The sequence below is a fragment of the Oncorhynchus gorbuscha genome, linkage group LG25 (genome assembly GCF_021184085.1).
Source record: "Oncorhynchus gorbuscha isolate QuinsamMale2020 ecotype Even-year linkage group LG25, OgorEven_v1.0, whole genome shotgun sequence".
NCBI lineage: Eukaryota > Metazoa > Chordata > Actinopteri > Salmoniformes > Salmonidae > Oncorhynchus > Oncorhynchus gorbuscha.
The window spans coordinates 16,819,767-16,846,331 of NC_060197.1; the positions used below are offsets into that span (position 1 = coordinate 16,819,767).

General features: G+C 44.1%; 1 protein-coding gene across 1 annotated transcript; it reads left to right on the plus strand.

Moving 5' to 3' along the window:
* Positions 1 to 4,402: 4,402 nt before the first annotated feature.
* Positions 4,403 to 24,577, plus strand: LOC124013772 (regulator of nonsense transcripts 2-like). Its single transcript, XM_046328276.1, is given in 24 exon segments — positions 4,403 to 4,477; positions 6,177 to 6,545; positions 6,683 to 7,462; positions 7,643 to 7,803; positions 8,100 to 8,288; positions 8,381 to 8,524; positions 9,002 to 9,105; positions 9,265 to 9,350; positions 9,630 to 9,738; positions 9,895 to 10,008; positions 10,890 to 11,006; positions 11,567 to 11,752; positions 13,350 to 13,373; positions 13,375 to 13,554; positions 14,068 to 14,343; positions 14,665 to 14,848; positions 16,201 to 16,361; positions 16,727 to 16,831; positions 16,901 to 16,999; positions 17,267 to 17,440; positions 18,459 to 18,600; positions 21,803 to 21,923; positions 22,881 to 22,928; positions 23,101 to 24,577. Coding segments are annotated over 22 exon segments (3,831 nt in total). The 5' UTR covers positions 4,403 to 4,477; position 6,177; the 3' UTR covers positions 22,888 to 22,928; positions 23,101 to 24,577.
* Positions 24,578 to 26,565: the final 1,988 nt, after the last annotated feature.

A 26,565-nucleotide genomic window follows, 5' to 3' on the forward strand; every position in this document is an offset into this window, starting at 1 on the left:
CAATAGTTGAATTACAAATCAGAAACCCAGCATAGGCTGGGAAACGAACCTGGGCCTCCCATGTGACAGGCGAGAATTATACCTCTGGACCAACAAATAATCCTTATACATGCTACATAAACTCTAATCCCTAATGGTTAAGATTCCGGGTAGAATTATTTAATCATCTTTTAAACATAAAATAATTTTTCAACCATACGTCGAACAAAAGAGATCTCAGATGACTTAAGAATTGTTGACTTGCATAAAGCTGAAAGGGTATCTCTAAAATTCCTTGATGTTCATCATTCCATGGTAAGACAAATTGTCTATAATTGGAGAAAGTTCAGCACGGTTGCTACTCTCCCTAGGAGTGGCCATCCTGGGAAGATGACTGCAAGAGCACAGTACAGAATGCTTAATGAGGTTAAGAATCCTAGTGTCAGCTAAAAACGTTCAAAAATATCTGGAACGTGTTAACAATAATACATAAAACACTAAAAAGGAATGGTGTTCATGGGAGGACCCCAAGTAAGAAGCCACTGCTGTCCCCCAATAAAAAAACATTCCTGGCGGCCTGAAGTTCGTAAAGGAGTACCTGGATGTTCCACAGCGCTTCTGGCAAAATAGTCGGTGGACAGATTAAAATAAAATTGAGTTGTTTGGAAGGAACAGACAACACTATGTGTGGAGAGAAAAAAGGCACAGCACACCAACATCAGAACCTCATCCCAACTGTAAAGTATGGTGGAGGGAGCCTCGTGGTTTGGGGCTGCTTTGGTGCTTCAGGGCCTGGACAGCTTGCTATCATCGACAGAAAAATGAATTCCCAAGTTTATCAAGACATTTTGCAGGAGAATGTAAGGCTGTCTGTCTGCCAATTGATGCTCAACAGAAGTTGGGTGATGCAACAGGACAACGACCCAAAACACAGAAGTAAATCAACAGAATGGCTTCAACAGAAGAAAATACACCTTCTGGAGTGGCCCAGTCAGAGTCCTGATCTCAACCTGATTTAAAATGCTGAGGCATGACCCCAACAGCGGATCAAATAAAAGTTTATTTACAGTGAAATGCTTACTTACAGGCTCTAACCAATAGTGCAAAAAAGGTATTAGGTGAATAATAGGAAAGTAAAGAAATAAAACCACAGTGAAAAATAACAGTAGCGAGATTGAGATTGTATCATAGAGATAGCAGCATCTGTGGATCTGTTTGGGCAATATGCATATTGGAGTGGGTCTATGGTTTCTGGGATAATGGTGTTGATGTGAGCCATTACCAGCCTTTCAAAGCACTTCACGGCTACGGACACGAGTGCTACAGGTCTGTAGTCATTTAGGCAGGTTGCCTTTGTGTTCTTGGGCACAGGGACTATGGTGGTCTGCTTGAAACTGGTTGGTATTAGAGACTCAATCAGGGACATGTTAAACATTTCAGTGAAGACACCTGCCAGTTGGTCAGCACATTCCCGGAGCACACGTCCGAGTAATCCGTCTGGCCCCGCAGCCTTGTGTATGTTTACCTGTTTAAAGGTCTTACTCAACTCGGCTGCGGAGAGCGCGATCACACAGTTGTCCGGAACAGCTGATTCGCTCATGCATGCCTCAGTGTTGCTTGCCTCAAAGCAAGCATAGAAGGGATTTAGCTCATCTGGTAGGCTCATGTCACTGGGCAGCTTGCGGGTGTGCTTCCGTTTGTAGTCTGTAATAGTTTGCAAGCCCTGCCACATAAGATGAGCGTTGGTGTAGTATGATTCAATCTTAGCCCTGTATTGACGCTTTGCCTGTTTGATGGTTCATCGCAGGGCATAACAGGATTTCTTGTAAGCTTCTGGGTTATAGTCCCGCACCTTGAAAAGCGGCAGCTCTACCCTTTAGCTCAGTGCGAATGTTGCCTGTAATCCATGGCTTCTGGTTGGGTATGTACGTACAGTTAGTGGGGATGACGTCCTCTATCATGGTGTTCAATAAAGACATGAAAACATAATTGTTTGTGTGTTATTAGTTTAAGCAGACGGTGTTTGTCTATTGTTATGACTTAGATGAATGTCCGATCAAATTTTATGACCAATTTATGCATTAATCCAGGTAATGCCAAATGGTTCACATACTTTATCTTGGTACTGTATGCCCCATTTCATTATCTTATGCTTCTGATTTGGTGTACAGGGAGAATAATGTTCCGAATTCTGTCGCTGTACATTTCAAAAGTGTCTGCACATCATATTGACTATGTTCGTCCTAGCTCACTCATTAATGTCTTAATCAAAATGACTGAATGCCTTTTATCCGCTCGCCATCCCCTTATGCCATAGTTTGTACATCTCAATTGTCAGTAGAAAACACATTTGTTTAAGCAAGTGGCAGGTAGCCTAGTGGTTCGAGCATTGAGCCAGTAACCAAAAGGTAGGTGAATTGAATCCCTGAGCTGACAAGATAAACATCTGTTGTTCTGCCCTTGAACAAATCAAATCAAATTTATTTGTCACATACACATGGTTAGCAGATGTTAATGCGAGTGTAGGGAAATGCTTGTGCTTCTAGTTCCGACAATGCAGTAATAACCAACGAGTAATCCAACCTAACAATTCCAAAACTACTACCTTATACACACAAGTGTAAAGGGATAAAGAATATGAACATACAGATATATGAATGAGTGATGGTACAGAACGGCATAGGCAAGACGCAGTAGATGGTATCGAGTACAGTATATATATATGAGATGAGTAATGTAGGGTATGTAAACATTATATTAAGTAGCATTGTTTAAAGTGGCTAGTGATATATTTTACATCAATTTCCATCAATTCCCATTATTAAAGTGGCTGGAGTTGAGTCAGTGTGTTGACAGCAGCCACTCAATGTTAGTGGTGGCTGTTTAACAGTCTGATGGCCTTGAGATGGAAGCTGTTTTTCAGTCTCTCGGTCCCTGCTTTGATGCACCTGTACTGACCTCTCCTTCTGGATGATAGCGGGGTGAACAGGCAGTGGCTCGGGTGGTTGTTGTCCTTGATGATCTTTATGGCCTTCCTGTGACATCGGGTGGTGTAGGTGTCCTGGAGGGCAGGTAGTTTGCCCCCGGTGATGCGTTGTGCAGACCTCACTACCCTCTGGAGAGCCTTACCTTTGTGGGCGGAGCAGTTGCCGTACCAGGCGGTGATACAGCCGACAGGATGCTCTCGATTGTGCATCTGTAGAAGTTTGAGAGTGCTTTTGGTGACAAGCCTAATTTCTTCAGCCTCCTGAGGTTGAAGAGGCGCTGCTGCGCCTTCTTCACGATGCTGTCTGTGTGGATGGACCAATTCAGTTTGTCTGTAATGTGTACGACGAGGAACTTAAAACTTACTACCCTCTCCACTACTGTCTCTTCGATGTGGATAGGGGGGGGTGCTCCCTCTGCTGTTTCCTGAAGTCCACAATCATCTCCTTAGTTTTGTTGAGTGTGAGGTTATTTTCCTGACACCACACTCCGCGGGCCCTCACCTCCTCCCTGTAGGCCGTCTCGTCGTTGTTGGTAATCAAGCCTACCACTGTAGTGTCGTCCGCAAACTTGATGATTGAGTTGGAGGCATTTAACCTCCAACCCACTGTTCCTAGGCCTTCATTGTAAGTAAGATTTTTTTTAAACTGACTTGCCTAGTTAAAATAAAATCTGGAGTCTTAACTATGTTTTTGTTAAAGGCAGTAAATGATGCTTTGTACCACCAAGATTTACATGCTAAAATCGCCACTGTGGACCGGTAAAGCAAGTTCTCTCCATTGAATTTGTTCTCTTATCAGTAATAGATGAGGGAAAACTGACAAAAATAGAATGGAAACTTTTAGACTATTGAAACCATAACACATTTCTATAAATGTATATAATGGATAATAGGATAATGTTTTACTCAAATGTATAATATTTCGTAGCATTAGTTATGTTTTCTATTATGCATGCAGACATCGACAGTAAACGAAATAAAAAGTGATAACCGAATATTTATCAGTTTAGACCGTTAATTCTTTACCCACAGCAGTTAAGAGTGTTAGGCCAATAACCCGAAAGATCGCTGGTTTGAATCCCCGAGCTGATCAGGTGACAAATCTGTAGATGTGCCCTTGACCAAGGCATTGAACCACAATTGCTCCTGTAAATCTGCTGAATGACTAAAGTATAAATAATTGACTGGAACTCTCTGCCGCAACTGTTGCTCCAGCAGACACAACAGAGACCCACTCCCTAATATAATCTGCAACATTGCCTGTCTAAATTAATGTACCATGAATACATAACTAAATTATAAAATTGGTGTAGTTCAATTTATCTACTGATAAATACTACTATACTAAATATGTCCAATTTGCTTATCCATTAAATAAACAAAGCAGATTAGACCCTACATTTGCTTTCAGGCAAATTATTTGGTGCCTAATCCAAGGGGTCCTTTGCCGCACAAGGAAATCATTTTTACTTATCAACACAAGTCCGATGTTTATTTTGAGAGAAATCGAAGGTAATACTTTGGTTTTAGATTATATTATATAATGAACGATATGTAATAATTACTAATATGTTGACGCTTGTTTTTGGTTTATGTAGACGATTGACATCGACGATCTTAATGTTCGCGGGCTACCAAGGCATTTGTTTACCTCTCGAGTCGCGACTCAATCCGAAGTGGCCTAACAGTTATCTAGCTAACGCGTTAGCAACGTAACTTTGGCTTAATGTGTGCAGTTTTGTCAAAACTGGTGGTAAAAACATTTAGACACTTTTTCGTAGTTATAAAATAATTGCACATAGTAGTCGTACAATTTCTAAATTACGGTTCTTACCTAACCGTTGTGTTCAGCAAGTTAGCTTAGTTCATGTTATGTTAGCTATACGTGCGTCGTAGGTAAGACAATGTCAGCATAGCTAACGTTACCTAAACAGCACTATCAGAAATGCAATTTAAGAGTCAAATAGGCTCATAACGCACGTTGGCAAACATGTAATTCGCGTGTAGTCAACTTTGAGGTTTTATGCATTTTATGACATTACCTAGATATGGTAGTTGGCGGAGATTTGAAAATAACTAGCGAACGCTATTGCAATATATAATCACTGACATTTCATATTGTGACGCTTTCACCAACGGCTGGCTCAAACTTTTAGCAACTCGGTCAGTCACAAATCAAAGTTTGTCACTTGAGTCGAATACAACAGGTGTACAGTGAAATGCCTACTTACAGGCGCTAACCAACAGTGCTAGTACTGTTATAGCGACATTTTGTGACACATGTGTAGCTAGAAATGTGAATTAGCCAATGATATGATCAACGAATATTAACGTAGTCAAAGTTGAATTATTTTTTTTAATAAAAAAAAAACATGACCTTGCCCACACCCAGAATAGTTTATGCATAGGTACTGGCGAACAGCGAATAAACTTAAGTGGCACACTCTGGATAAGAGCGTCTGCTAAATGACTTAAATGTAAATGTATAAACTCCCAGCAATTGAATGGGTATTTACCAACGTTTCAGGGTCACTGTGCCTTCTTCAGGGTAATATCATGAGTACTTGAACCTGGTTATGTAGACAAACAGTGCAATTAGTGTAACCAATGAGAGTAGTGAGGGGTGTGTCATAATTATTAAGTTAATTCAAATTAATTAGTGAAACTGTTAAAAAATAGTATATGGCATATTAAATATATTACGCTATTGTTATCATATAGAAACATAATGGAATATTGTAAATCATATTAGCATCAACATACAATATTGTTTAATTCAATTTCACATAATTTCGTATTTCATTTCATTTGTGTTACATGAAATAATTTTGTTCAACCCTAATATACAATGAGCATCATCAACAGGGGGAACATATTAGGTGTTTAAGCTGTTTATTAAGGAAACATTTGTTCATAAGAAGGGCCTGAGATCAAAGTCAATATTCAGGCCTCTAGGGTTCAATGTTTTTTTATTGAACCTTTATTTAACTAGACAAGTCAGTTAAGAACACATTCTTATTTACAATGACAGGGCCTAGGAACAGTGGGTTAACTTCCTTGTTCAGGGGCAGAACGACAGATTTTTACCATGTCAGCTCGGGGATCCAATCTAGCAATATTTCGGTTACTGGCCCAACGTTATTAACTAGGCTTGCCTAGCACTGATATGGGTAACACTGCTAATGTGAATGATTCAACTTTGTTTTTCTAGAATGCTTGCTGAGGGCAAGAGATTATTAAACATGGATGAGAAAGAGGTGAGCTCCTTTAGTAACAAGGAGAAAGACAGAGAGGGTGATAGACGGCCCACCTCCTCCCGGGATAAAGTGAAGGATGAGGCAAAGATGAGTGGCAAGAAAGATGTCGGTAAGGCCGCAGAGGAAAAGAGGAGAAGACTCGAGGAGGACAAAAGAAAGAAGGAAGAAAAGGAGCGGAAACGGAAAGAAGAGGAGAAACTGAAGGCAGAGGAGGAGCAGAGGAAGAAGGAGGAAGATGAGAAGAAGCAGCAGGAGGAGCAGGAGAGGAAAGTTCAGGAGGAGGAGGCCAAGAGACAGCGTGAAGAGGAGGCAGCTCAACTCAAGTAAGAGCTCAGGGGTGGAACCACCATAGTAATGTATCTACTGTAGGTGCTCTCAACATCATTAACTTTGTGTATGGTTAGTATTTGTGAATTCCGATAATTGCTAACTTGATTCTCCATCTTTCTTCCCACTCCAGGGAGAAGGAAGAGGGTCACCAGCTCCACCAGGAGGCCTGGGAGCGCCACCAGTGCCGGAAGGAGCTGCGCATCCGCAACCAGAACGCCCACGAGGGCCGTCCCGAGGAAACCTTCTTTAGCCGCCTTGACTCCAGCTTGAAGAAGAATACGGCCTTCGTCAAGAAGCTGCGCACGCTCACTGAGCAGCAGCGTGAAGCCCTCTCCAATGACTTCGGCTCGCTCAACCTCAGCAAGTACATCGGCGAGGCGGTGGGCTCGGTGGTGGAGGCCAAGCTGAAGATCTCTGATGTGGGCTGCGCCGTGCACCTATGCTCCCTCTTTCACCAACGCTACGCTGAATTTGCCCCATTGCTCCTCCAAGCCTGGAAGAGGCACTTTGAGGCGCGCAAGGAGGAGAAGGCACCCAACGTGAGCAAGCTGCGCACCGACCTGCGCTTCATCGCAGAGCTTACCATCGTGGGCCTGTTTACGGACAAGGAGGGCCTTTCGCTCATCTACGAGCAGCTGAAGAACATCATCGGGACAGACCGCGAGACACACACGCATGTGTCGGTGGTCATCAGCTTCTGTAAGCACTGCGGGGACGACATCGCGGGCCTGGTGCCTCGCAAAGTGAAGGCTGCACGGGAGAAGTTTGGTCTGGCCTTCCCTCCCAGTGAGATCATCAACACGGAGAAGCAGCAGCCCTTCCAGAACCTTCTGAGGGAGTACTTCACCTCGCTCACCAAGCACCTGAAGAAGGACCACCGCGAGTTGCAGAACATCGAGAGGCAGAACAGGTGATGGGGTCTAGGCTTCCTGGGAGAATTCTTTCAACATGACCCATCTCACAACTTCTCTTGTATTATTGATTTCAGTGTATACTCCTGCCACAGCACAAGACGCATAGCCATTTTGAGTAACATGCTAAATGTCTTTTAGTGTACATACTGACACCTCCATGTTTTTTCTTCCTCCAGGCGTATCCTCCACTCCAAAGGGGAGCTGAGTGAGGACAGACACAAGCAGTATGAGGAGTTTGCTACATCCTACCAGAAGTTGCTGGCTAACACCCAGTCTCTGGCTGACTTTCTGGATGAGAACATGCCAGAACTTCCACTGGACAAGACTGTGCAGGAAGGTAAAGAATAACAATCCTTGTATACTCTTTTTTACTTTGGTATTTTGGTATATTTTGGTATATACTTTGGTATTTACTTTGGAACAATATAAAGACTGTGCATTTTGTTGTCATTTTGGGTGATTTTTGTTATAAAGCCACATTGTTATCATGTTTTTTTGCTGTTGGTTATATGTAGCCAACAGTCTTTGGTGTCCAATTTGTAAGTCGCTCTGGATAAGAGCGTCTGCTAAATGACTTAAATGTAAATGTAAATGTGTCTGTATGTATCTAACCATCTCCTCTCTGTGTGATAGAGCACGGCCCTGGCATTGACATCTTCACCCCTGGGAAGCCCGGGGAGTATGACCTGGAGGGGGGCATCTGGGAGGACGAGGATGCCAGGAACTTCTATGAGAACATGGTGGACCTGAAGGCCTTTGTCCCCGCCATCCTGTTCAAAGATAACGAGAAGGGCAAGGACAAAGAAGAGGCTGCTGGTAAAGGTACAGCCGCATACACACATGCACGCATGCACACACACACGGACTCGCACTGTCTGAATGACCCTTCTCTTGTTGCTGTATCCTTTCCTCAGAGGCTAAAGAGGCTGCGGCCACCACAGAGGAGTTGGAGTTGGAGCTCGAGGCTCTAGACATCGCTGATGACCCTCTGGAGCTGGATGGACCTGACGAGGCAGAGAACGAGGCAGAGCTTGCCAAAAAACTATTGGACGAGCAAGGTAAAGATGAAGGTATTCTCTACCCACCAAGCAGCACACAACACCCAGCGCTTTGCACTGCCAGCTGTCCATTTTGACAGTTACATCAAGAGGGCGGCAATAATCGAATATCTACAGCCTCTGGATAGAGGAGGCATGTTGGTTATTGACATGGACAGTGTCTTGGTGTTTGTGTGTCTCTTCCAGGGCTCAAGTTAGGGTATGAGAGAGGTCAGGGAAACAGAGCTCGAGCCCACTCATGGGTGCTCAGGGCCAATCAAGTAAACAGAGGTGTGTTGCTGAGCATGTGGAAACCAGACAGTCATTCACAAGGTTTCTAATATTCCACATGTATCAACTCCATTCTTAGGTCTATACCTATGCTATGTCTTTGCTGTTTCTGTCGCTGAGGGACTCTTTAAGTTCGCTAAGGGGATATTTGGAGCATGACTTTGTTGTATTCATGTTTGACTGTGTCCTCCCTGTTTCCGTGTGAAGAACAAGAGGATGAGGAGGCAAGCACCGGGTCCCACCTGAAGCTCATCGTGGACGCTTTCATCCAGCAGCTTCCCAACTGCGTCAACAGAGACCTCATAGACAAGGCAAGGAGAAAACACAACACACCTTCAGCATACCAGATGGATCTATTCCATGCGTGACAATTTGAGTTTAGCCACAAAGGCAATGATTCACAGGGAATGTGGTACTAAATACGCAATTGTGCAGTGAATTAGTCTGACCGTTTGTGTGTTTGTTCACAGGCTGCCATGGATTTCTGCATGAACATGAACACCAAGTCAAACAGGAGGAAGCTGGTCCGGGCTCTCTTCACCGTTCCCAGACAAAGGTACCAGACTCACTATAAAGCAGATAGTTCATTTGAAAGGATTTGATCAGGAAGCTGGTCCAGACTTTCTTCACTGTTCCCTGACAAAGCACACACACACAGGCAAATAGTTCATTTGGAAGGATTTGATAATGGATTGATTTGTGTGGGAATGTTGTTGTTTTTCTTGTCCCTTTTCCCCACTAGGTGGTGCCGTTGCTCATTTAATTTGAAATGGCATAAAGGAGTCAATGGTACTAACACCATTGTAAAGCTCATGGTTGTGTTGTGTTCTTCCAGGTTGGATCTGCTGCCCTTTTACTCCCGTCTGGTGGCCACCCTTCACCCCTGCATGTCAGATGTGGCCGATGACCTGTGCTCCATACTCAAAGGAGACTTCAGGTTCCATGTAGGTCCCAAGACTTTACAACAACTATTAACACCTTCGTCTTTGTTGTATCTTTCATACAGAACCACCGCCTCATTCAAATAGGACCTGTACTGAAGGAAACAAACAGTTTTGAAGGAGATATCAATACAGAATGCTTGCTGTGTTGCTTTGTAGATCCGGAAGAAGGACCAGATCAACATCGAAACCAAAAATAAAACTGTACGGTTTATCGGGGAGCTGGCGAAGTTCAAGCTCTTCTCTAAAACGGACACTCTGCATTGTCTGAAGGTAGGGGATGCTTCTCTTTCACCAGGAAGCTGTGCTTTCATTAGCTAGGTTTCCATCCAATTGGTTGACAGATTTTCATACAACTATTCTAAAATCTGAAGAAGAAAAAACAATTTTCAAATATTCCAACAAGAGGTGTGTTTCCATCAAACTGATAAAATTCTGTGCGCGTTTTTCATGTACCAAATAAAAAGCATTTTTAACTCTACCAAGGGTTTTGTCACCAAAACTGTCGCGATAAATAGGTAACTTGCCCAATCTGGTTTTGGCGCATGCTCTCGAGACAACAGTTTGCTGATAAAGTGGACAGGGTAGGTTATAACTTATATGATGAGATATGGATAAGAGCAATATCATTTGCATTTGATAGTTGGCAGCCTTGCATCCATCATCACGTCACCAGCATTCAAATAACACCTTCAAAGCTCATCACCATCCATCACTTAACCACCATGAAGTTCATCAGAACTTATTTCAGCTGCCTATAAACTCTTAATAGTTTTCCATGCCGTAGTGGTAGTACAACTTCATATCCAGCATTCCTCGTGACTCCCAAGTTTATATCATCATGATGGTTTTATTATATCAATATTTGCGCATGAAGGAGTTTTCACTGCAATTGTCACATAATTCAATTTACCGACACAAAATGATCCCACCACGTCGAACGAACAAATTGTTTGTCGACATTTATGAAATTGTACTGACACTTCCTGTCTCCATCACGCCTGTCGTGATTTTAAAAAAAGTATATATGACATGACTTTACTCGCATAAAAACTGTGAATGGAAACTAGGTTACTGTTACAATTATTGTATTACACTGTCATCATCATGTTACTGAGTGATGTGTGTGTTTGTGTGTGTGTGTTGCTCTACAGATGCTGCTGTCAGACTTCTCCCACCACCACATAGAGATGGCCTGCACTCTGCTGGAAACCAGTGGACGCTTCCTCTTCCGATCCCCCGACTCCCACCTCCGGACCAGCGTCCTTCTGGTACAAACACACACACACGCCCACACACACGGCAATGCACACACGTACGTATACAGCACAGGAGGTTGGCGAAACCTTTAATTAGGGAGAACGGCCTCGTGGTAATGACTGGAGCAGAATCGGTGGCATTTCTTTGAATAGTTTGGACACATGGTTTCCAGGTGTTTGATGCCGTTCCATTTGCTCCGTTCCGGCTATTATTAGGAGCCGTTCTCCCCTCAGCAGCCTCCACTAATGTACAAGCACACACACCTATCAAACACGATACTGGAATTCCTCAAAGGTTTTGGAGTGCATCCAAAGTCCCGGAGAGAGACATGTCTTGGCCTTCCTAACTGGTGCCGAAATCCAGGGTTAAATCTGATTTATAAGGTGCTATTAATCCATCTTTATTGTCCCTTAATTTGCATTTGGACGAGGTTATTCATGTCGCGTGAACAGCTGCCATATTTTCTAGGTTACGTTTAGCAGGATAATAAGATAACAAACCTTTTTGGGGGGCTTTTAGTTGGGTTCTATATTGAATGGCTCACTTGTTTTTGTATGTTTGCTTGTTTCAGGAGCAAATGATGCGTAAGAAGCAGGCGCAGCACCTGGATGCTCGCTACGTGACCATGGTGGAGAATGCCTACTACTACTGCAACCCTCCGCCCATGGAGAAGACTGTCAGGAAGAAGAGGCCCCCGCTGCAGGAGTACATCCGCAAACTGCTCTACAAGGACCTCTCCAAGGTCACCACGGAGAAGGTATGAATATTATTACATTTGAGTCACTTAGCAGACGATCGTATCCAGAGCAACTGACAGTTAGTGCATTCATCTTAAGATACAGTGCAGCTCCAAAAGTATTGGGACTGTGACACGTTTGTTTGTTGTTTTGCCTCGATACTCCAGCACTTTGCAGTTGAAATGATACTATGAGGTTAAAGTGCAGACTGTCAGCTTTAATTTGAAGGTATTTTGATCCATATCGGGTGAACGGTTTATGAAATTGGTCCTTGTGTGTGTGGTCCTTCTGTAGCTCAGTTGGTAGAGCATGTTGCTTGTAACGCCAGGGTAGTGGGTTCGATCCCCGGGACCACCCATACGTAGAATGTATGCACACATGACTGTAAGTCGCTTTGGATAAAAGTGTCTGCTAAATGGCATATATTATTATTATTATTATTATTATTATTATAAATTACATACATTTTTGTCCATAGTCCCCGCGTTTTAGGGGACCAAAGTTATTGGGTCAAATTCACTCATGTGTATTATAATAGTCAAATGTATTTGGTCAAATATTCCTAGCACGCAATGACTATACAAACTTGTTGGATACATCTGCTGTGTTTCAGATCATTTTGTGCCCAATAGAAATGAATGGTGCATAATGTATTGCGTCATTTTGGAGTCGCTTTTATTGTAAATAAGAGTAGAATGTGTTTCTACATTCTACATTAATGTGGATGCTACCTTGATGCTACGGATCATCCTGAATGAATCGCTATGAATGAGAAAGTTAGAGGCGCAAATGTCATAACCCCCAAGATATGCTAACCTCTGATGATTACAGTAACAGTGGAGGTTAGTATTTTTTTTGGGGGGGGTATCATATTTAGACCTCTGGAACTTTCACTGGAACGGTTGCGCCACCTTGTAGAGTCCATGCCTCGACAAATTGAGGCTGTTTTGAAGGCAAAAGGGGAGCAACTCAATATTAGGAAGGTTTTACTAATATTTTGTACACTCATGCTACACACACATCACAACTGCCGCGACCAGACTCTTATTATACAGCTCTATTTATACCCTTGCCCCCCACCCTCCCCGTCCCCAGTACACATGTAAATATTGAACTATAAATGGTGCCTTCCTGTATTATACTTACTGTGTTATTCTATTCTACTGCCAATTATTCTTTTTTTTCGTATTCTTGTTGCATTTTCAAGAAGGGACCTGCAAGTAAGCATTTAGTTGGACAGGTGTATACCATGTGTATCCCGTACATATACGACTAATTCAACTTGAAGTCAGTAAGGGGGGATAAAAGTCACGCGCAAGTGCTAGTTCACGAAAGGCTTTACATTTTATTTTTATGGTGCCTCATTTATACAGTCACTGGCTGATGCATATTCATCAAAACACTATAGAGAGGTTTGGGGGGGGGGTCTTGAACCCCCCCCCCCCGCCCGATTAGTCTGTAATTTATTTAACTTACCAAAAACCTAAACCACAACAGAAGTATCAAACACCTGCCGATTATCATCTTTCCTCTCCCTTCTCGTTCTCCGCTTCCTTGTCTCCCTCTTCCTTGTCTCCTTCCTCTCCATCCCCTTCTCTCCTCCCTCCCCTACCGTAGGTGTTGAGGCAGATGCGTAAACTCCCCCTGGCAGGACCCAGAGTCTAAAGGCTACCTGATCTGTTGCATGGTCAACATCTGGAACATCAAGTACAACAGCATTCACTGTGTGGCCAACCTGCTGGCCGGCCTAGTGGCCTACCAGGAGGACGTGGGCATCCACGTGGTGGATGGGGTCCTGGAGGACATCCGCCTGGGAATGGAGGTGAGCACCATGGGAGGGTGTGGGGAGGGCAAGGCAAGCCCAGGGTGGTGAGCTCTTTCTGGGATTGGAGGTGAGGACCAGGGAGGAGGAGCTGGTTGGAGTCAGGCCCAGATTCAAGAGTTCATTCCTGGATGTAAGGGCTATGTGAAGAGCCCGAGCAGGAGAGATTGATGGTACTTTTTTTTATGACTTGAATGAGTGATTGTTGAGGCTACGTGTTGTATACCGTGTGAACAGGCTGTCGAACTGCTTGTTTCTGGTTCAGATATGTGGTTTGCGTGACACACAGTAACAAATTGAGTGCTAAATCTGAGGTTCATGTGGGTGAAGTCTTCCCTGGGGCTTATTCATGGTGTTTCTGAGCACAGATGCACTCAAATTCAACACCTTTCTGCCATTCCACCTCACCTGCTTTCTCTCATCTCTCCCCCTCCTCTCCATGTCTATCCATCTCACCCGTTTTCTCCTCGATCTCACCCCCCATCATCGCTCCTTCTCCCCTCTCCTTTGCAGGTGAACCAGCCCAAGTTCAACCAGCGTCGGATCAGCAGTGCCAAGTTTCTGGGGGAGCTCTACAACTACCGCATGGTGGAGTCAGCGGTCATCTTCCGCACCCTCTTCTCCTTCATCTCGTTCGGCGTGAACCCGGACGGCAGCCCCAGCCCCCTGGACCCCCCCGAGCACCTGTTCCGCATCCGCATGGTCTGCACCCTGCTTGACACCTGCGGACAGTACTTTGACCGCGGCTCCAGCAAGAGGAAGCTGGACTGCTTCCTCATCTACTTCCAGGTCAGTTGGTATGACCTTTTAACCTCCCCTTATTTCACTCCTCTCAGCCTCTCTCTCTCTCTCTCTCTCTCTCTCTCTCTCTCTCTCTCTCTCTCTCTCTCTCTCTCTCTCTCTCTCTCTCTCTCTCTCTCTCTCTCTCTCTCTCTCTCTCTCTCTCTCTCTCTCTCTCTCTCTCTCTCTCTCTCTCTCTCTCTCTCTCTCTCTCTCTCTCTCTCTCTCTCTCACCATGAATGGTTTTTGATACTGTTGTGACGATGTCAAATACATGAATTCGTTACAAGACTGTCCCTAAATTGCGATGTGTTGTTGTCTGTCCTCCAGAGGTATATCTGGTGGAAGAAGAGTGTGGAGGTGTGGAGTGCGGAACACCAGTTCCCCATCGACATTGACTACATGATCAGTGACACCCTGGAGCTTCTCCGGCCCAAGATGAAGCTCTGCATCTCCCTGGAAGACTCCACACGACACGTCACCGAGTTGGAGAGGGAGTTCCTTGTTAAACTGGGTAAGAGACGGAGAGAGAGCGATTGACAGACACACAGGAATGCGTGCATAAGGGCACACACACATGCACACACACACGCACACTACAACAAGGTTGTTAAAGATCATTGTCATACACGAGTCCCCCACATGTTTCTAGTGCGTGTGTGTGTGTGCCTGCAGGCCTCAGAAATATGTTGCTGTAGCAGCTAGCTCCTCAGGTTGGCCCACTCCTGCTCTCTGTCCTCCCTGCTGAGCAACATTCCCCCGTGTGTAGGAGGCTGCTTCAGCTCATACCACTCTCTGTCTGTCAGACAGGTCTAATTCCCTCATAATAACACACATACCTGGCCCTCTCACACATATACCACAAACACACAGCAGTCAGACCTGCCTGCACTGTAGACTGCCACTTAAAGCGCACACTCTTAAGTCTGCACAAACAAAAACACATTTACTCAAGTAAATGTTCACTTCAGGGTTATAGGGGAATATTAATAAATACCTGAGTGACATCCCAGTGACAATGATATTGTCAAATACAACATAGCCCTATTGCGCCTGCTGTTCTAAAGTGGCACAATACTGAAAGTGTTTCTTTAGGTGAAACGCAGTTGGTCAGCTATCTGATGGAGAGGAAAGTAAAGAGATGCACAGAGATAGAGAAACAATCAAGAGACCGACAGGATGTAGATCATGAAATTCCCCATGGGACACAGAGGAGGAAGAAGGAAGCATTCGCTTAGCGGGTGTGATGCGTTCTGAGTCACAGAACAAGTAGTCCGCTGTATTAACCCAGGCACAGAACATTGTTTCCAGGTTTCAAGGTGCTGACGTGGAATGCGAGAGAGAGCGCTTTTGAAAAACCCTGTCCGTGTCTGTCCGTCAGTACCGTGAGTGTTATGAGTGATTGATGAGGGTGATGTAAGCCACAGGCTGTACAGTGGCCTCATTGTTTCGCCATTCATCCTTTAACCAAGATAAGGCACTGAAGGCATTCCTCTGCCTCTGCCGAACCCTCCTTAACTAAGTTCTACTGCTTAGTAGCGTCTCTTAACTATACATCTATCTGCTCCTCTACTGCTCTCAGCTCATCAGGCTTCTGAAGTTATATTCATGGTCTCCCCAAGCATCTGTTTTCTCTCGAAGTCTCTTGCTTCAAGACTTAGTCTTGCAACCTGACACTGCGCCATTCAAATGAAGGTGTGTGTGTGTGTGTGTGTGTGTGTGTGTGTGTGTGTGTGTGTGTGTGTGTGTGTGTGTGTGTGTGTGTGTGTGTGTGTGTGTGTGTGTGTGTGTGTGTGTGTGTGTGTGTGTGTGTGTGTGTGTGTGTGTGTGTGTGTGTGTGTGTGTGTGTATGTTTGTGTCCTGCAGGACTGGCCATGGATGGACAGAAGGACGGCCGGCCCTCCAGTGCCATGGGGAGTGAAGGCGAGGCTCTAGACGAGGATGACGAGGATGACGACGAAGAGGGAGGGGCGGACACAGAGGAACAGTCTGGCAATGAGAGCGAGATGAACGAGCTAGAGGAAGAAGTGATTCTGTCAATTTTTTTATTCATCCATTCATTCATTGCATCTCTAAGACACAAGTCTCTCATAATAGGTGGATACTAGATCTCTCACTCGTTCACTCATCTATCATTCATTCATTTGGCCCTCACCCCTAGTTTTGTAGGGGGGGGGGGGGTCGCAAACTGAGGACAGAAGCCCAGTCCTAAGCAAGATACTGTATAAGGAAGCGGGTCATCTTGTTGTGTTGGTAGATTGATATGTTGACTCAACTCTTATCATGCCCGATGTACAACATAGCTCTCCGGGTTTAGTGTTTTGTTTTTCTACCTTACAGAAGCTAGCACACAATCCCCCCCCCCCATCTAAGAACCTGCTGTGTGTTCCAGGAAGGGTCTGAGAATGAGGAAGAGGAGCGGGAGGAAGAGGAGGAGGAGAACACTGACTATCTGACCGACTCCAACAAGGAGAACGAGACGGACGAGGAGAACAATGTAAGAAGATGTTAAGGAGAGGGAGAAAGGGAGAGAGGTTATTGTGTTGCTGACGGTCTTGTCCTGTAGGAGGTGACCATCCGTGGTGGCGGTCTGAAGCATGTGGCATGTGCTGAGGATGAGGACTTCATCCAGGCTCTGGACAAGATGATGCTGGAGAACCTGCAGGTACAGTATCTCTCCTATTCTCTCTAATCTGTGTGCCACAGTCACTATGTCCGTAGTACTGTACTACTTTTGTTAAATAGACGGGTATTAACAGGAGTTAGTGTGTGTGTGTGTGTGTGTGTGTGTGTGTGTGTGTGTGTGTGTGTGTGTGTGTGTGTGTGTGTGTGTGTGTGTGTGTGTGTGTGTGTGTGTGTGTGTGTGTGTGTGTGCGTGTGTGTGTGTGTGTGCGTGTGTGCGTGTGCGTGTGCGTGTGTGCTGCGTGTGTAGCAGCGGAGTGGGGAGGCGGTGAAGGTGCACCAGTTGGACGTGGCCATCCCCCTGCAGCTGAAGAGCCAGCTGAAGAAAGGCCCTGGAGGACCCATCTGCTCTGGAGAGGGAGACGGAGGCATCTCAGACACCATGCAGTTTGTCATGCTCACGCGCAAGGGCAACAAACAGCAGGTACACGCACGCACACATACTAACTTGTTGAAGTCTCCTTCGCTGTTAGTTCAGTCAGATTCCTCCACAGAATCAGCACTGTCAGACAGACCCAGTGATAATATTGACTCTGAGCTGTGTGTGTGTGTGTGTGTGTGTGTGTGTGTGTGTGTGTGTGTGTGTGTGTGTGTGTGTGTGTGTGTGTGTGTGTGTGTGTGTGTGTGTGTGTGTGTGTGTGTGTGTGTGTGTGTGTGTGTGTGTGTGTGTGTGTGTGTGTGTGTGTGTGTGTGTGTGTGTGTGTGTTTAGGCCCAGTCCGCTGGTGGAATGAATGGTGGTGGGGTAGAGATGACAAGCTCTTTTACTGTTGTAGGTTCAGAGTGTGTACACATTCTCTGTCCAGAAAAATCAAGACGTTAAAAGTAAACCTCTCTAAACTCAGTCCACTACACTCCCAGCAACTGCTTTTAAAGGACATTTACCGGATTACAAACCTTATGTAAACATTATGTTTTGACCAAATAACAGTACCGGCTATAGACGTTTTTTGTTGATGTAAAATGAAGCTATATAAATTGCTTAATGCATTATAGATGACGTATCTCTCCATACACCCCCATGCTAAACACACTATCCTCTCCTGTAGTGCGTTTCCTGAGGTGAGGATAAAGCGGTTCAGTGTGTGTTAGTAAGCGTCACAGATATCTGGACCCCTCCCTGTCAGACACATTCACTGCATTCCTCTGTCAGCTCCACACCATGGGAGTGGCCCTCCCTCACTTTCTCTGCTGCCTGGACCTCCGTCCGGGAAACACATTTGAGTTTTAGCACAAACATCACGGGGCATGTTGTAAAAGGTTGAATAGTGAGCCAGAAGAGCATGTTTCTGCAGTGTGAATACTGAACACTTGTCCCATTGTCTGCCGACAGCATGAGATGTAACTCTTGCTCCTTCTCAATGCTTAATGTGCCTGTTTCAGATCTCCTAACTGGAGTTAAAGTTCTTGAATGCGTCTCTGTTTTGTCTCTCTTGTTTTCCAGTTTAAGATCCTGAACGTGCCTTTATCCTCCCACCTGGCTGCCAACCACTTCAACCAGCAGCAGGCAGAGCAGGAGGAGAGGATGAGGATGAAGAAGCTCACTCTGGACATCAACGAGAGACAGGAGCAAGAAGACTACCAAGGTATTAAATAGGGTGTCTACTCACTCTGCCTCGAGTGGGTGAAAACTCACTTCGGTGATAAAATGTCACTTCCTTATGTTATAAAATACATTTTACCAAGGCAAATATGATTATTCATGTTCTGAGTCATTCGGTGTGGTCTTTATCTAACATATCATTAACTTTATATCCAAAATGTTGGATTTCATAACCTAATACAGCCGATAAAAAAACAAACAGTCACCACTAGCCGGCCTCCGCCCAGTACCCTGCCCTGAACCTTAGTCACTGTTACTAGCCGGCTACCACCCGGTACTCTACCCTGCACCTTAGAGACTGCTGCCCTATGTACATAGTCATTGAACACTGGTCACTTTAATAATGTTTGCATACTGTTTTACCCACTTCATATGTACAGTGCATTTGGAAAGTGTTCAGACCCCTTTACTTTTACATTTTTTTGTTACGTTACTGCCTTATTCTAAAATTAATGAGGGGGAAAAACTATTTAATCCATCTACACACAGTACCCCATAATGACAAAGCAAAAAATTCAGACCCTTTACTCAGCACTTTGTTGAAGCACCTTTGGCAGTGATTACAGCCTCGAGTCCTCTTGGGTAGGACACTACAATATTGGCACACCTCTATTTGGGGAGTTTCTCCTATTCTCTGCAGATGCTCTCAAGCTCTGTCAGTCGCTGTACAGCTATTTTCAGGTCTCTCCAGAGATGTTCGATCAGGTTCAAGTCTGGGCTTTGGCTGGGCCACTCAAGGACATTCAGAGACTAGTCCCGAAGCCACTCCTGCGTTGTCTTGGCTGTGTGCTTAGGGTCGTTTGTCCTGTTGGAAGGGGAACCTTCGCCCCAGTCTGAGGTCCTGAGCACTCTGGAGCAGGTTTTCACCAAGGATCTCTCTGTACTTTGCTCTGTTCTGCTTTCCCTCGATCCTGACTAGTCTCCCTGTCCCTGGCGCTGAAAAATATCCCCACAGCATGATGCTGCCACCATCATGCTTCACCATAGGGATGGTGCCAGGTTTCCTCCAGACGTAACGCTTGGCATTCAGGCCAAAGAGTTCAATCTTGGTTTCATCAGACCAGAGAGTCATGCTTCTCATGGTCTGAGAATTTTTAGGTGCCTTTTGGGAAACTAAGCGGGCTGTCATGTGCCATTTACTTAGGAGTGGCTTCCGTCTGGCCACTCTACCATAAAGTCCAGATTGGTGGAGTGCTGCAAAAATGGTTCTCTTCTGGAAGGTTCTCCCATCTCCACAAAGGAACTCTTTGTCACCTCCCTGACCAAGGCCATTCACCCCAGATTGCTCAGTTTGGCCAGGCGGGAAGCTCTAGGAAGAGTCTTGGTGGTCACAAACTTCTTCCATTTAAGAATGATGTAGTCCACTGTGTTCTTGGGGACCTTCAAGGCTGTACCTATCCCCAGATCAGTGCGTTGACACAATCCTGTCTCGGAGCTCTACGGACAATTCCTTTGACCTCATGGCTTGGTTTTTGCTTTGCCATGCACTGTCAACTGTGGAACCTTATATAGACAGGTGTGTGCCTTTACAAACCCAATTGAGATGGTTTGGGATGAGTTAGGAAAAGCAGCCAACAAGTGCTCAACATATGTGGTAACTCCTTCTCCTGGTAACTGTTGGAAAAGCATTCCAGGTAGCTGGTTGAAAGAATGCCAAGAGTGCAAAGCTGTCATCAAGGTAATGGGTGGCTACTTTGAAGAATCGAAAATATATTTAGATTTGTTTAACACTTTTTTTGGTTACTACATGATTCCATATGTGTTATTTCATATTTCATACAATGTAGAAAATAGAATAAAGAAAAACCCTGGAGTGAGAAGGTGTGTCCAAACCTTTGACTGGTACTGTGTGTGTGTGTGTGTGTGTGTGTGTGTGTGTGTGTGTGTGTGTGTGTGTGTGTGTGTGTGTGTGTGTGTGTGTGTGTGTGTGTGTGTGTGTGTGTGTGTGTGTGTGTGTGTGTGTGTGTGTGTGTGTGTGTGTGTGTGTGTGTGTGTGTGTGTGTGTGTGTGTATATATATATCTATATATATTCTGACATTGCTCGTTCTGATATTTCTTAATTTCTTAATTTTTTAAACTTTATGCATTATGTGTGTTACTGCACTGTTGGAGCTAGAAATACAAGCATTTCGCTGCACCTGCAATACAAATCTGTGTACGTGACCAATAAACGTCGATTTGATTTGAGTAAGCACCGTGCTCTGTTGAAATAGCGACACAGGTTCCTTGTAGCATCTTTTGAAGAGTTGACATTTTGTGGCTGTCGTCTTTAAAGTTGTTTCTGCAGGTCGCAGAAAAGCTAAATTAGCATGACACGAGCTGAATTAAATGTAAAAGGCTTTGAAAATAATGAACTTGGTATACGCTCAGTGCTCCGTTGACATTTCACAGAGATGCTTGTTCTTGTGTGAAATCTTCTAACTGAAAAAGCGTATAATATGAATATACTATGTGTCATGTCTCAAAACCGATATCCATCTTACCTCTATTGTTTTATGTACTGCCGATTCAAAGAAAGATGACGAGTTCAATGGGAAAGTGAGCCTGTCAGGGAGCAGTAGCCTTAATTCTTGCAGAGAATCCTCCTAGCTGACGCAATGCAATTGTCCTGACTGTTGCCTACTTTTCTTCTCGCGCCTCCATTGATTTAGTTCTGGCCATCCTACAAGAGTTTAAAACTCCCAATAGGTTTTGTAACGGATTATGATAGACATAAGGTTTGGAAGAGACATGAGGTTTGGAAGAGACATGAGGTTTGGAAGAGACATGAGGTTTGGAAGAGACATGAGGTTTGGAAGAGACATGAGGTTTGGAAGAGACATGAGGTTTGGAAGAGACATGAGGTTTGGAAGAGACATGATGTTTTCTTAGAGGAGTTACACATTACTTTACTCGTTTGTCAAAAGATGCATTTTAGATTGGACACCCTTTTATTATACAGTACTGATAAGAAGAGGGACCGATGGAGAATGGGGCATTGGGAAAAGAAATGGGGAGTGTTTTTGAGAGATGACAAGAGAAAGCAGCAGGAGTACGACCAGAATTCAACATGCCTCCACGTTGTTGGTTTGTGTAGCGTTGTTTTAACCTTGGTGGTTTGTGTTGCATTTCTTTCTGTAGCATTGTCTTAAACTCGCTTGGTTTGTGTAGCATTGTGTTTACCTTCTTGGTTTTTGCTATGTAGAAATGATGGCGTCTCTGGCCCAGCGGCCCGCTCCTGCCAACACCAACCGGGAGCGGCGCCCGCGCTACCAACACCCCAAAGGGGCACCCAACGCCGACCTCATCTTCAAGACCGGAGGAAGGTGAGACTCGCTCCTCAACTTACCTACCCACTACACAACACACGCACACCACCAGGGCCTGGAATCAACAGCACACCACCAGCCAAATAAATACTGGTAGAAAGTCTGAGTGACTGGTGAACTTTCTTAAATGCAGCAGTCACAGTGGCTGGGACAGTGGTGGAATGAAAAGTTTGTTTTGTGTCCTAATCACCACCACACCTAAATACAATCACACACAGCCTGTATTCACTGCGGGGGGGAATAGGGTTGGCATTAGAATGGGATCCTGTCGAAGGACGTGGTGCTAGTCAACTCACTGACTCTCCCTCCTTGTTCTCTGCACCTGGACAGAAAGCAGGAGAGAAATGAAAGGCACGAAAAGCGTGACAGACAAGAAAGGCAAGAGAAACACAAGAGAAACAACAGATATGAGGGCCAGGAGGCTAGGGCCAGCCAGCTCAGTCGGACACGCTACTGACAGACTGCATTCTGCACTCAGGCCCTGCTTATGTTAAAAACGGAAAGGGTTAATGTCTCCCAACTGTCAAAAAAATATTTTGTTTTGAGTATTCTGATCAGATACAGACTTGTCCCCCTTTATTTTTGCATAGTGAAAGAAAATATATATGTTCTGCTTTGCAGGCACTAAAGTGCATTTTCATATTATTTTTCCTTAAAGCTGTAAAGATCCCTTTCTATTTTTGGAAATAAAGATTGCCCGAACTTTCTATTTTCATCAGAACAGAAATAGCTTGTGGTTCTTTGTCCTTTCCTCATATTTGTCTTGGAAAAGTGACAAAATAACTCAGAAATTAGATATTTAGATCCACATAACGCATCATATTCATGCCTAACATATATTTGACAGATGCTTACATGATACTGATGGCAAAGTACACAATTACGGTATGCTTTTGATGAATAACAAAACTTTATTTTGGATTGTCACTCACAATTACATTTTCTCACGAACAGACGCTAGACCATTGCAACCTATGGATGGAAGGAGATGCAATAATGATGGTACTGAAGGAGTGAATGGGGACAGATATTGGGGCAGGAGGTTGAGGGAAGGATGGGTGGGGGAAAGGAGGTGGATCTTGGATGGATGTTTTGGGGATTTGAGGATGGGATAAATACTCCAGTGAGTGTTCTGGAGACAGCTACTACAGTAAAGCCCTGCTCTGTCCCCTAGGAGATGCTGATTGGAGTCTGGCCGAGGGAGCAAGCAAATGAGAGAGCAAGACAGGGCGAGCGGACCATCGGTCTCGCCTGAGCAGGGAGTGAGTCCGCCAGCCGCCCACTGACGCAAGCGCAGACCCCCACACCTAACCCCGCCGCCGGAGGAAGAGAAGGAGAAAGGGCATCAACGAGGGGTGGGGAAGAGGGGGGCACCCCCTTCAGCCAGCTAAGGCGTTCCAGAGAACACCCCTTCCTTTCTGTGCGTCGCCCGGGACGACACCAGCACAGCAGCACAAACACCCACCCCGCCCGAACAAAAGAACGAATCAATAGATGAAAGAACGATCGACCAGCTGTCGGACGTATGTACGGGCAGACATGGACGAAGACAAACAGACGCACGGACAGCTGGGCTGCAGGACAAGGGACTACAGTCGTCTTCTCTTCGCTCCCGTGCAGGATGAGGATATGGTGTACAAGGGCTCACAAGAGGAGGACAATGGACAGAATGTGTGAAAGCAAAGGGGACGGGTGAGGGTGTAACATCTTTGGAGATGAACTGTGCTTCTCTTACTGGGAACAGATCTGTTGTTCAGTCTTTTTTTTCTCTTTATCTAGCTAAATCACACACTGTTCAAAGGCAGCTTGATGGAGGAGGAGGAGGAGGAGAGGGAGCACAGATGGGGTCACCACTACTAAATGACTCGATAAACAAGGGAACAAGGAGGACAGGATGATGTACAGAAAGACGTGGTTGCTTGTGTGAGCAAGGGTTACAGGTGTAGGATTTTCATTTGAGTCAGTTTGCTACACCAGGACAATAATCCTGCAGCAACAGGAAATGTGAATTATTATGATTAACAGACTTTTTGGTTGATACATTTTTGTAAAGTTGAAATTAAAATCTTCAGAAGCCTTTTTAAACCTCATGAACTACACGTTTTAAAATGTCCTGCATTGCAGGAAAGTAAGTTGTCCTGCAACAGGGTGATCAAATGAAGATCCTACATCTGTACCATAGAGATGGTTTGCTCCTCCTAACCCTGTTGGAAGTGGAACACCTTGTCACTGTGACGACCCTGACCCCGAGGCTGTTACAAGACCAGGGTTGACTGACCAGCGTTTCATCATCAGAAATAAAAAATAAAATATAAGTGATGAATATAATACATATTCTTTATTTTTTCAGCATTTTTGCTTTCTAGATGTTTCCTTTATTTTCATGAAAAATATATACTTTTTTGGGGTGATATACAGTTTGTTGATTTGGAATTTGTCTGCTGTATTGTAGTTTTTGACAAATGGATAAGATACTTATCTGTGCTCTTGCCTCCTGAGTCATACTCAGTGATGATCATTTCTGTTTGATTATTTCTGTCTGTTGAATATATAGATAGATAATCTGTACTGTACTGCATGGGCTTTTCTGCACCAGCTCTGTAAGCTGATTTCTGCCTGTGTTTCAGTAAAAGTGTCAGTTTGTGACTCACTCCTCTGGCTTGACTTCTTTACTGCGTCCATGATCTGTGTCCCACCCAGGGTTGGGTAGGTTACTTTCTAAGTACAGTTACTGGTCACCTGTCCAAAATTGTTATCAGTAATGTAACTTTTGGATTATCCAAACTCAGTAACGTAACATTTTTAGTTACTTGTAGATTTCTTACCCCTTAAGAGGCCCTAGAAGAATACAAAAATGTATGTTACCAATTGAACCAAATGTATTGCAGGATAAATAAATGTTGAAGTTTACATATGAGTTGGTTATGTAGGCTTCTTCTAACCCATCGCTTTCTACTACATATAAAACGATTAAATTTACATTTAAAAAACAGTCTTATCAGAATTCCAGTCAGTCCAATAGATGTTATACCCGTTAATCTTCAAGAATAGGACTTGGAAATAAAGAAGTATAGATTAGCCAAATGATTTTACCTGAGCATAACCCCAAAACGAAGGACTTATTAGCCAGCCCAATGTTGTTTATTTTGTTGTCACGGAGGACTGATTCGAGCTGAAAATAAATAATGCACTCATGGAATAGCAAGCTTTGAGCACTACAGAAAATTGCTATTTACATGTGAAAAATGAATGCCATATGCTGCATTTGCTATAGGCCTATTGGTTAACTTTTTTTGTGACACTGATATCTTGATAATATGCAGCTGTTTAAAGGGCAAATCCACAGATGAAACTGCCTTCTCAAAAGAGTTGCAAAGAAAAAGCCATATCTCAGACTGGCCAATATAAATAAAAGATTAAGATGTGCAAAGAACACAGACACTGGACAGAGGAACTCTGCCTAGAATGCCAGCATCCCAGAGTCACCTCTTCACTGTTGATGTTGAGACTGGTGTTTTGTGGGTACTATTTAAAATGAAGCTGCCAGTTGAGGACTTGTGAGGCGTCTGTTTCTCAAACTAGATATTCTAAAGTACTTGTCCTCTTGCTCAGTTGTGCACCGCGGCCTCCAACGCCTCTTTCTATTCTGGTTAGAGCCAGTTTAGCTGTTCTGTGAAGGGACAAGTACACGGCGGCAGGGTAGCCTAGTGGTGAGAGTGTTGGACTAGTAACCGAAAGGTTGCAAGTTCAAATCCCCAAGCTGACAAGGTACAAATCTTGTTCTACCCCTGAACAGGCAGTTAACTCTGTTCTTAGGACGTCATTGAAAATAAGAATTTGTTCTTAACTGATTTGCCTAGTTAAACAAAGGTAAAATAAATTTTAAAAACAGTGTTGTAAGAGATCTTCAATTTCTCGCATGGAATAGCCTTCATTTCTCAGAACAAAAATAGACTGACGAGTTTCAGAAGAAAGATCTTTGTTTCTGTCCATATTGAGCCTGTAATCGAACCCACACATTCTGATGCTCCAGATACTCAACTAGTCTAAAGAAGGCCAGTTTTATTGCTACTTTAATCAGAACAACAGCTTTTAGCCGTGCTAAGATAATTACAGAAGTGTTTTCTAATGATCTATTAGCCTTTTAAAAATTATAAACTTGGATTAGCTAACGCAACGTGCCATTGGAACACAGGAGTGATGGGTGCTGATAATGGGCCTCTGAACGCTTATGTAGATATTCCACAAACAATCAGCCGTTTCCAGCTACAATAGTCATTTACAACATTAATAATGTCTACACTATTATTTCTGATCAATTTGATGTTATTTTAATGGACAAAAAATGTGCTGTTCTTTCAAAAACAAGGACATTTCGAAGTGACCCCAAACTTTTGAACGGTAGTGTATAAATACAGTTGAAGTCGGAAGTTGACATACACTTAGGTTGGAATCATTAAAACTCCATTTTCAACTACTCCACAAATTTATTGTTAACAAACTATAGTTTTGGCAAGTCGGTTAGGACATCTACTTGACACAAGTCATTTTTCCAACAATTGTTTACAGACAGATTATTTCACTTATAATTCAATGTATCACAATTCCAGTGGGTTTAGAAGTTTACACACACTAAGTT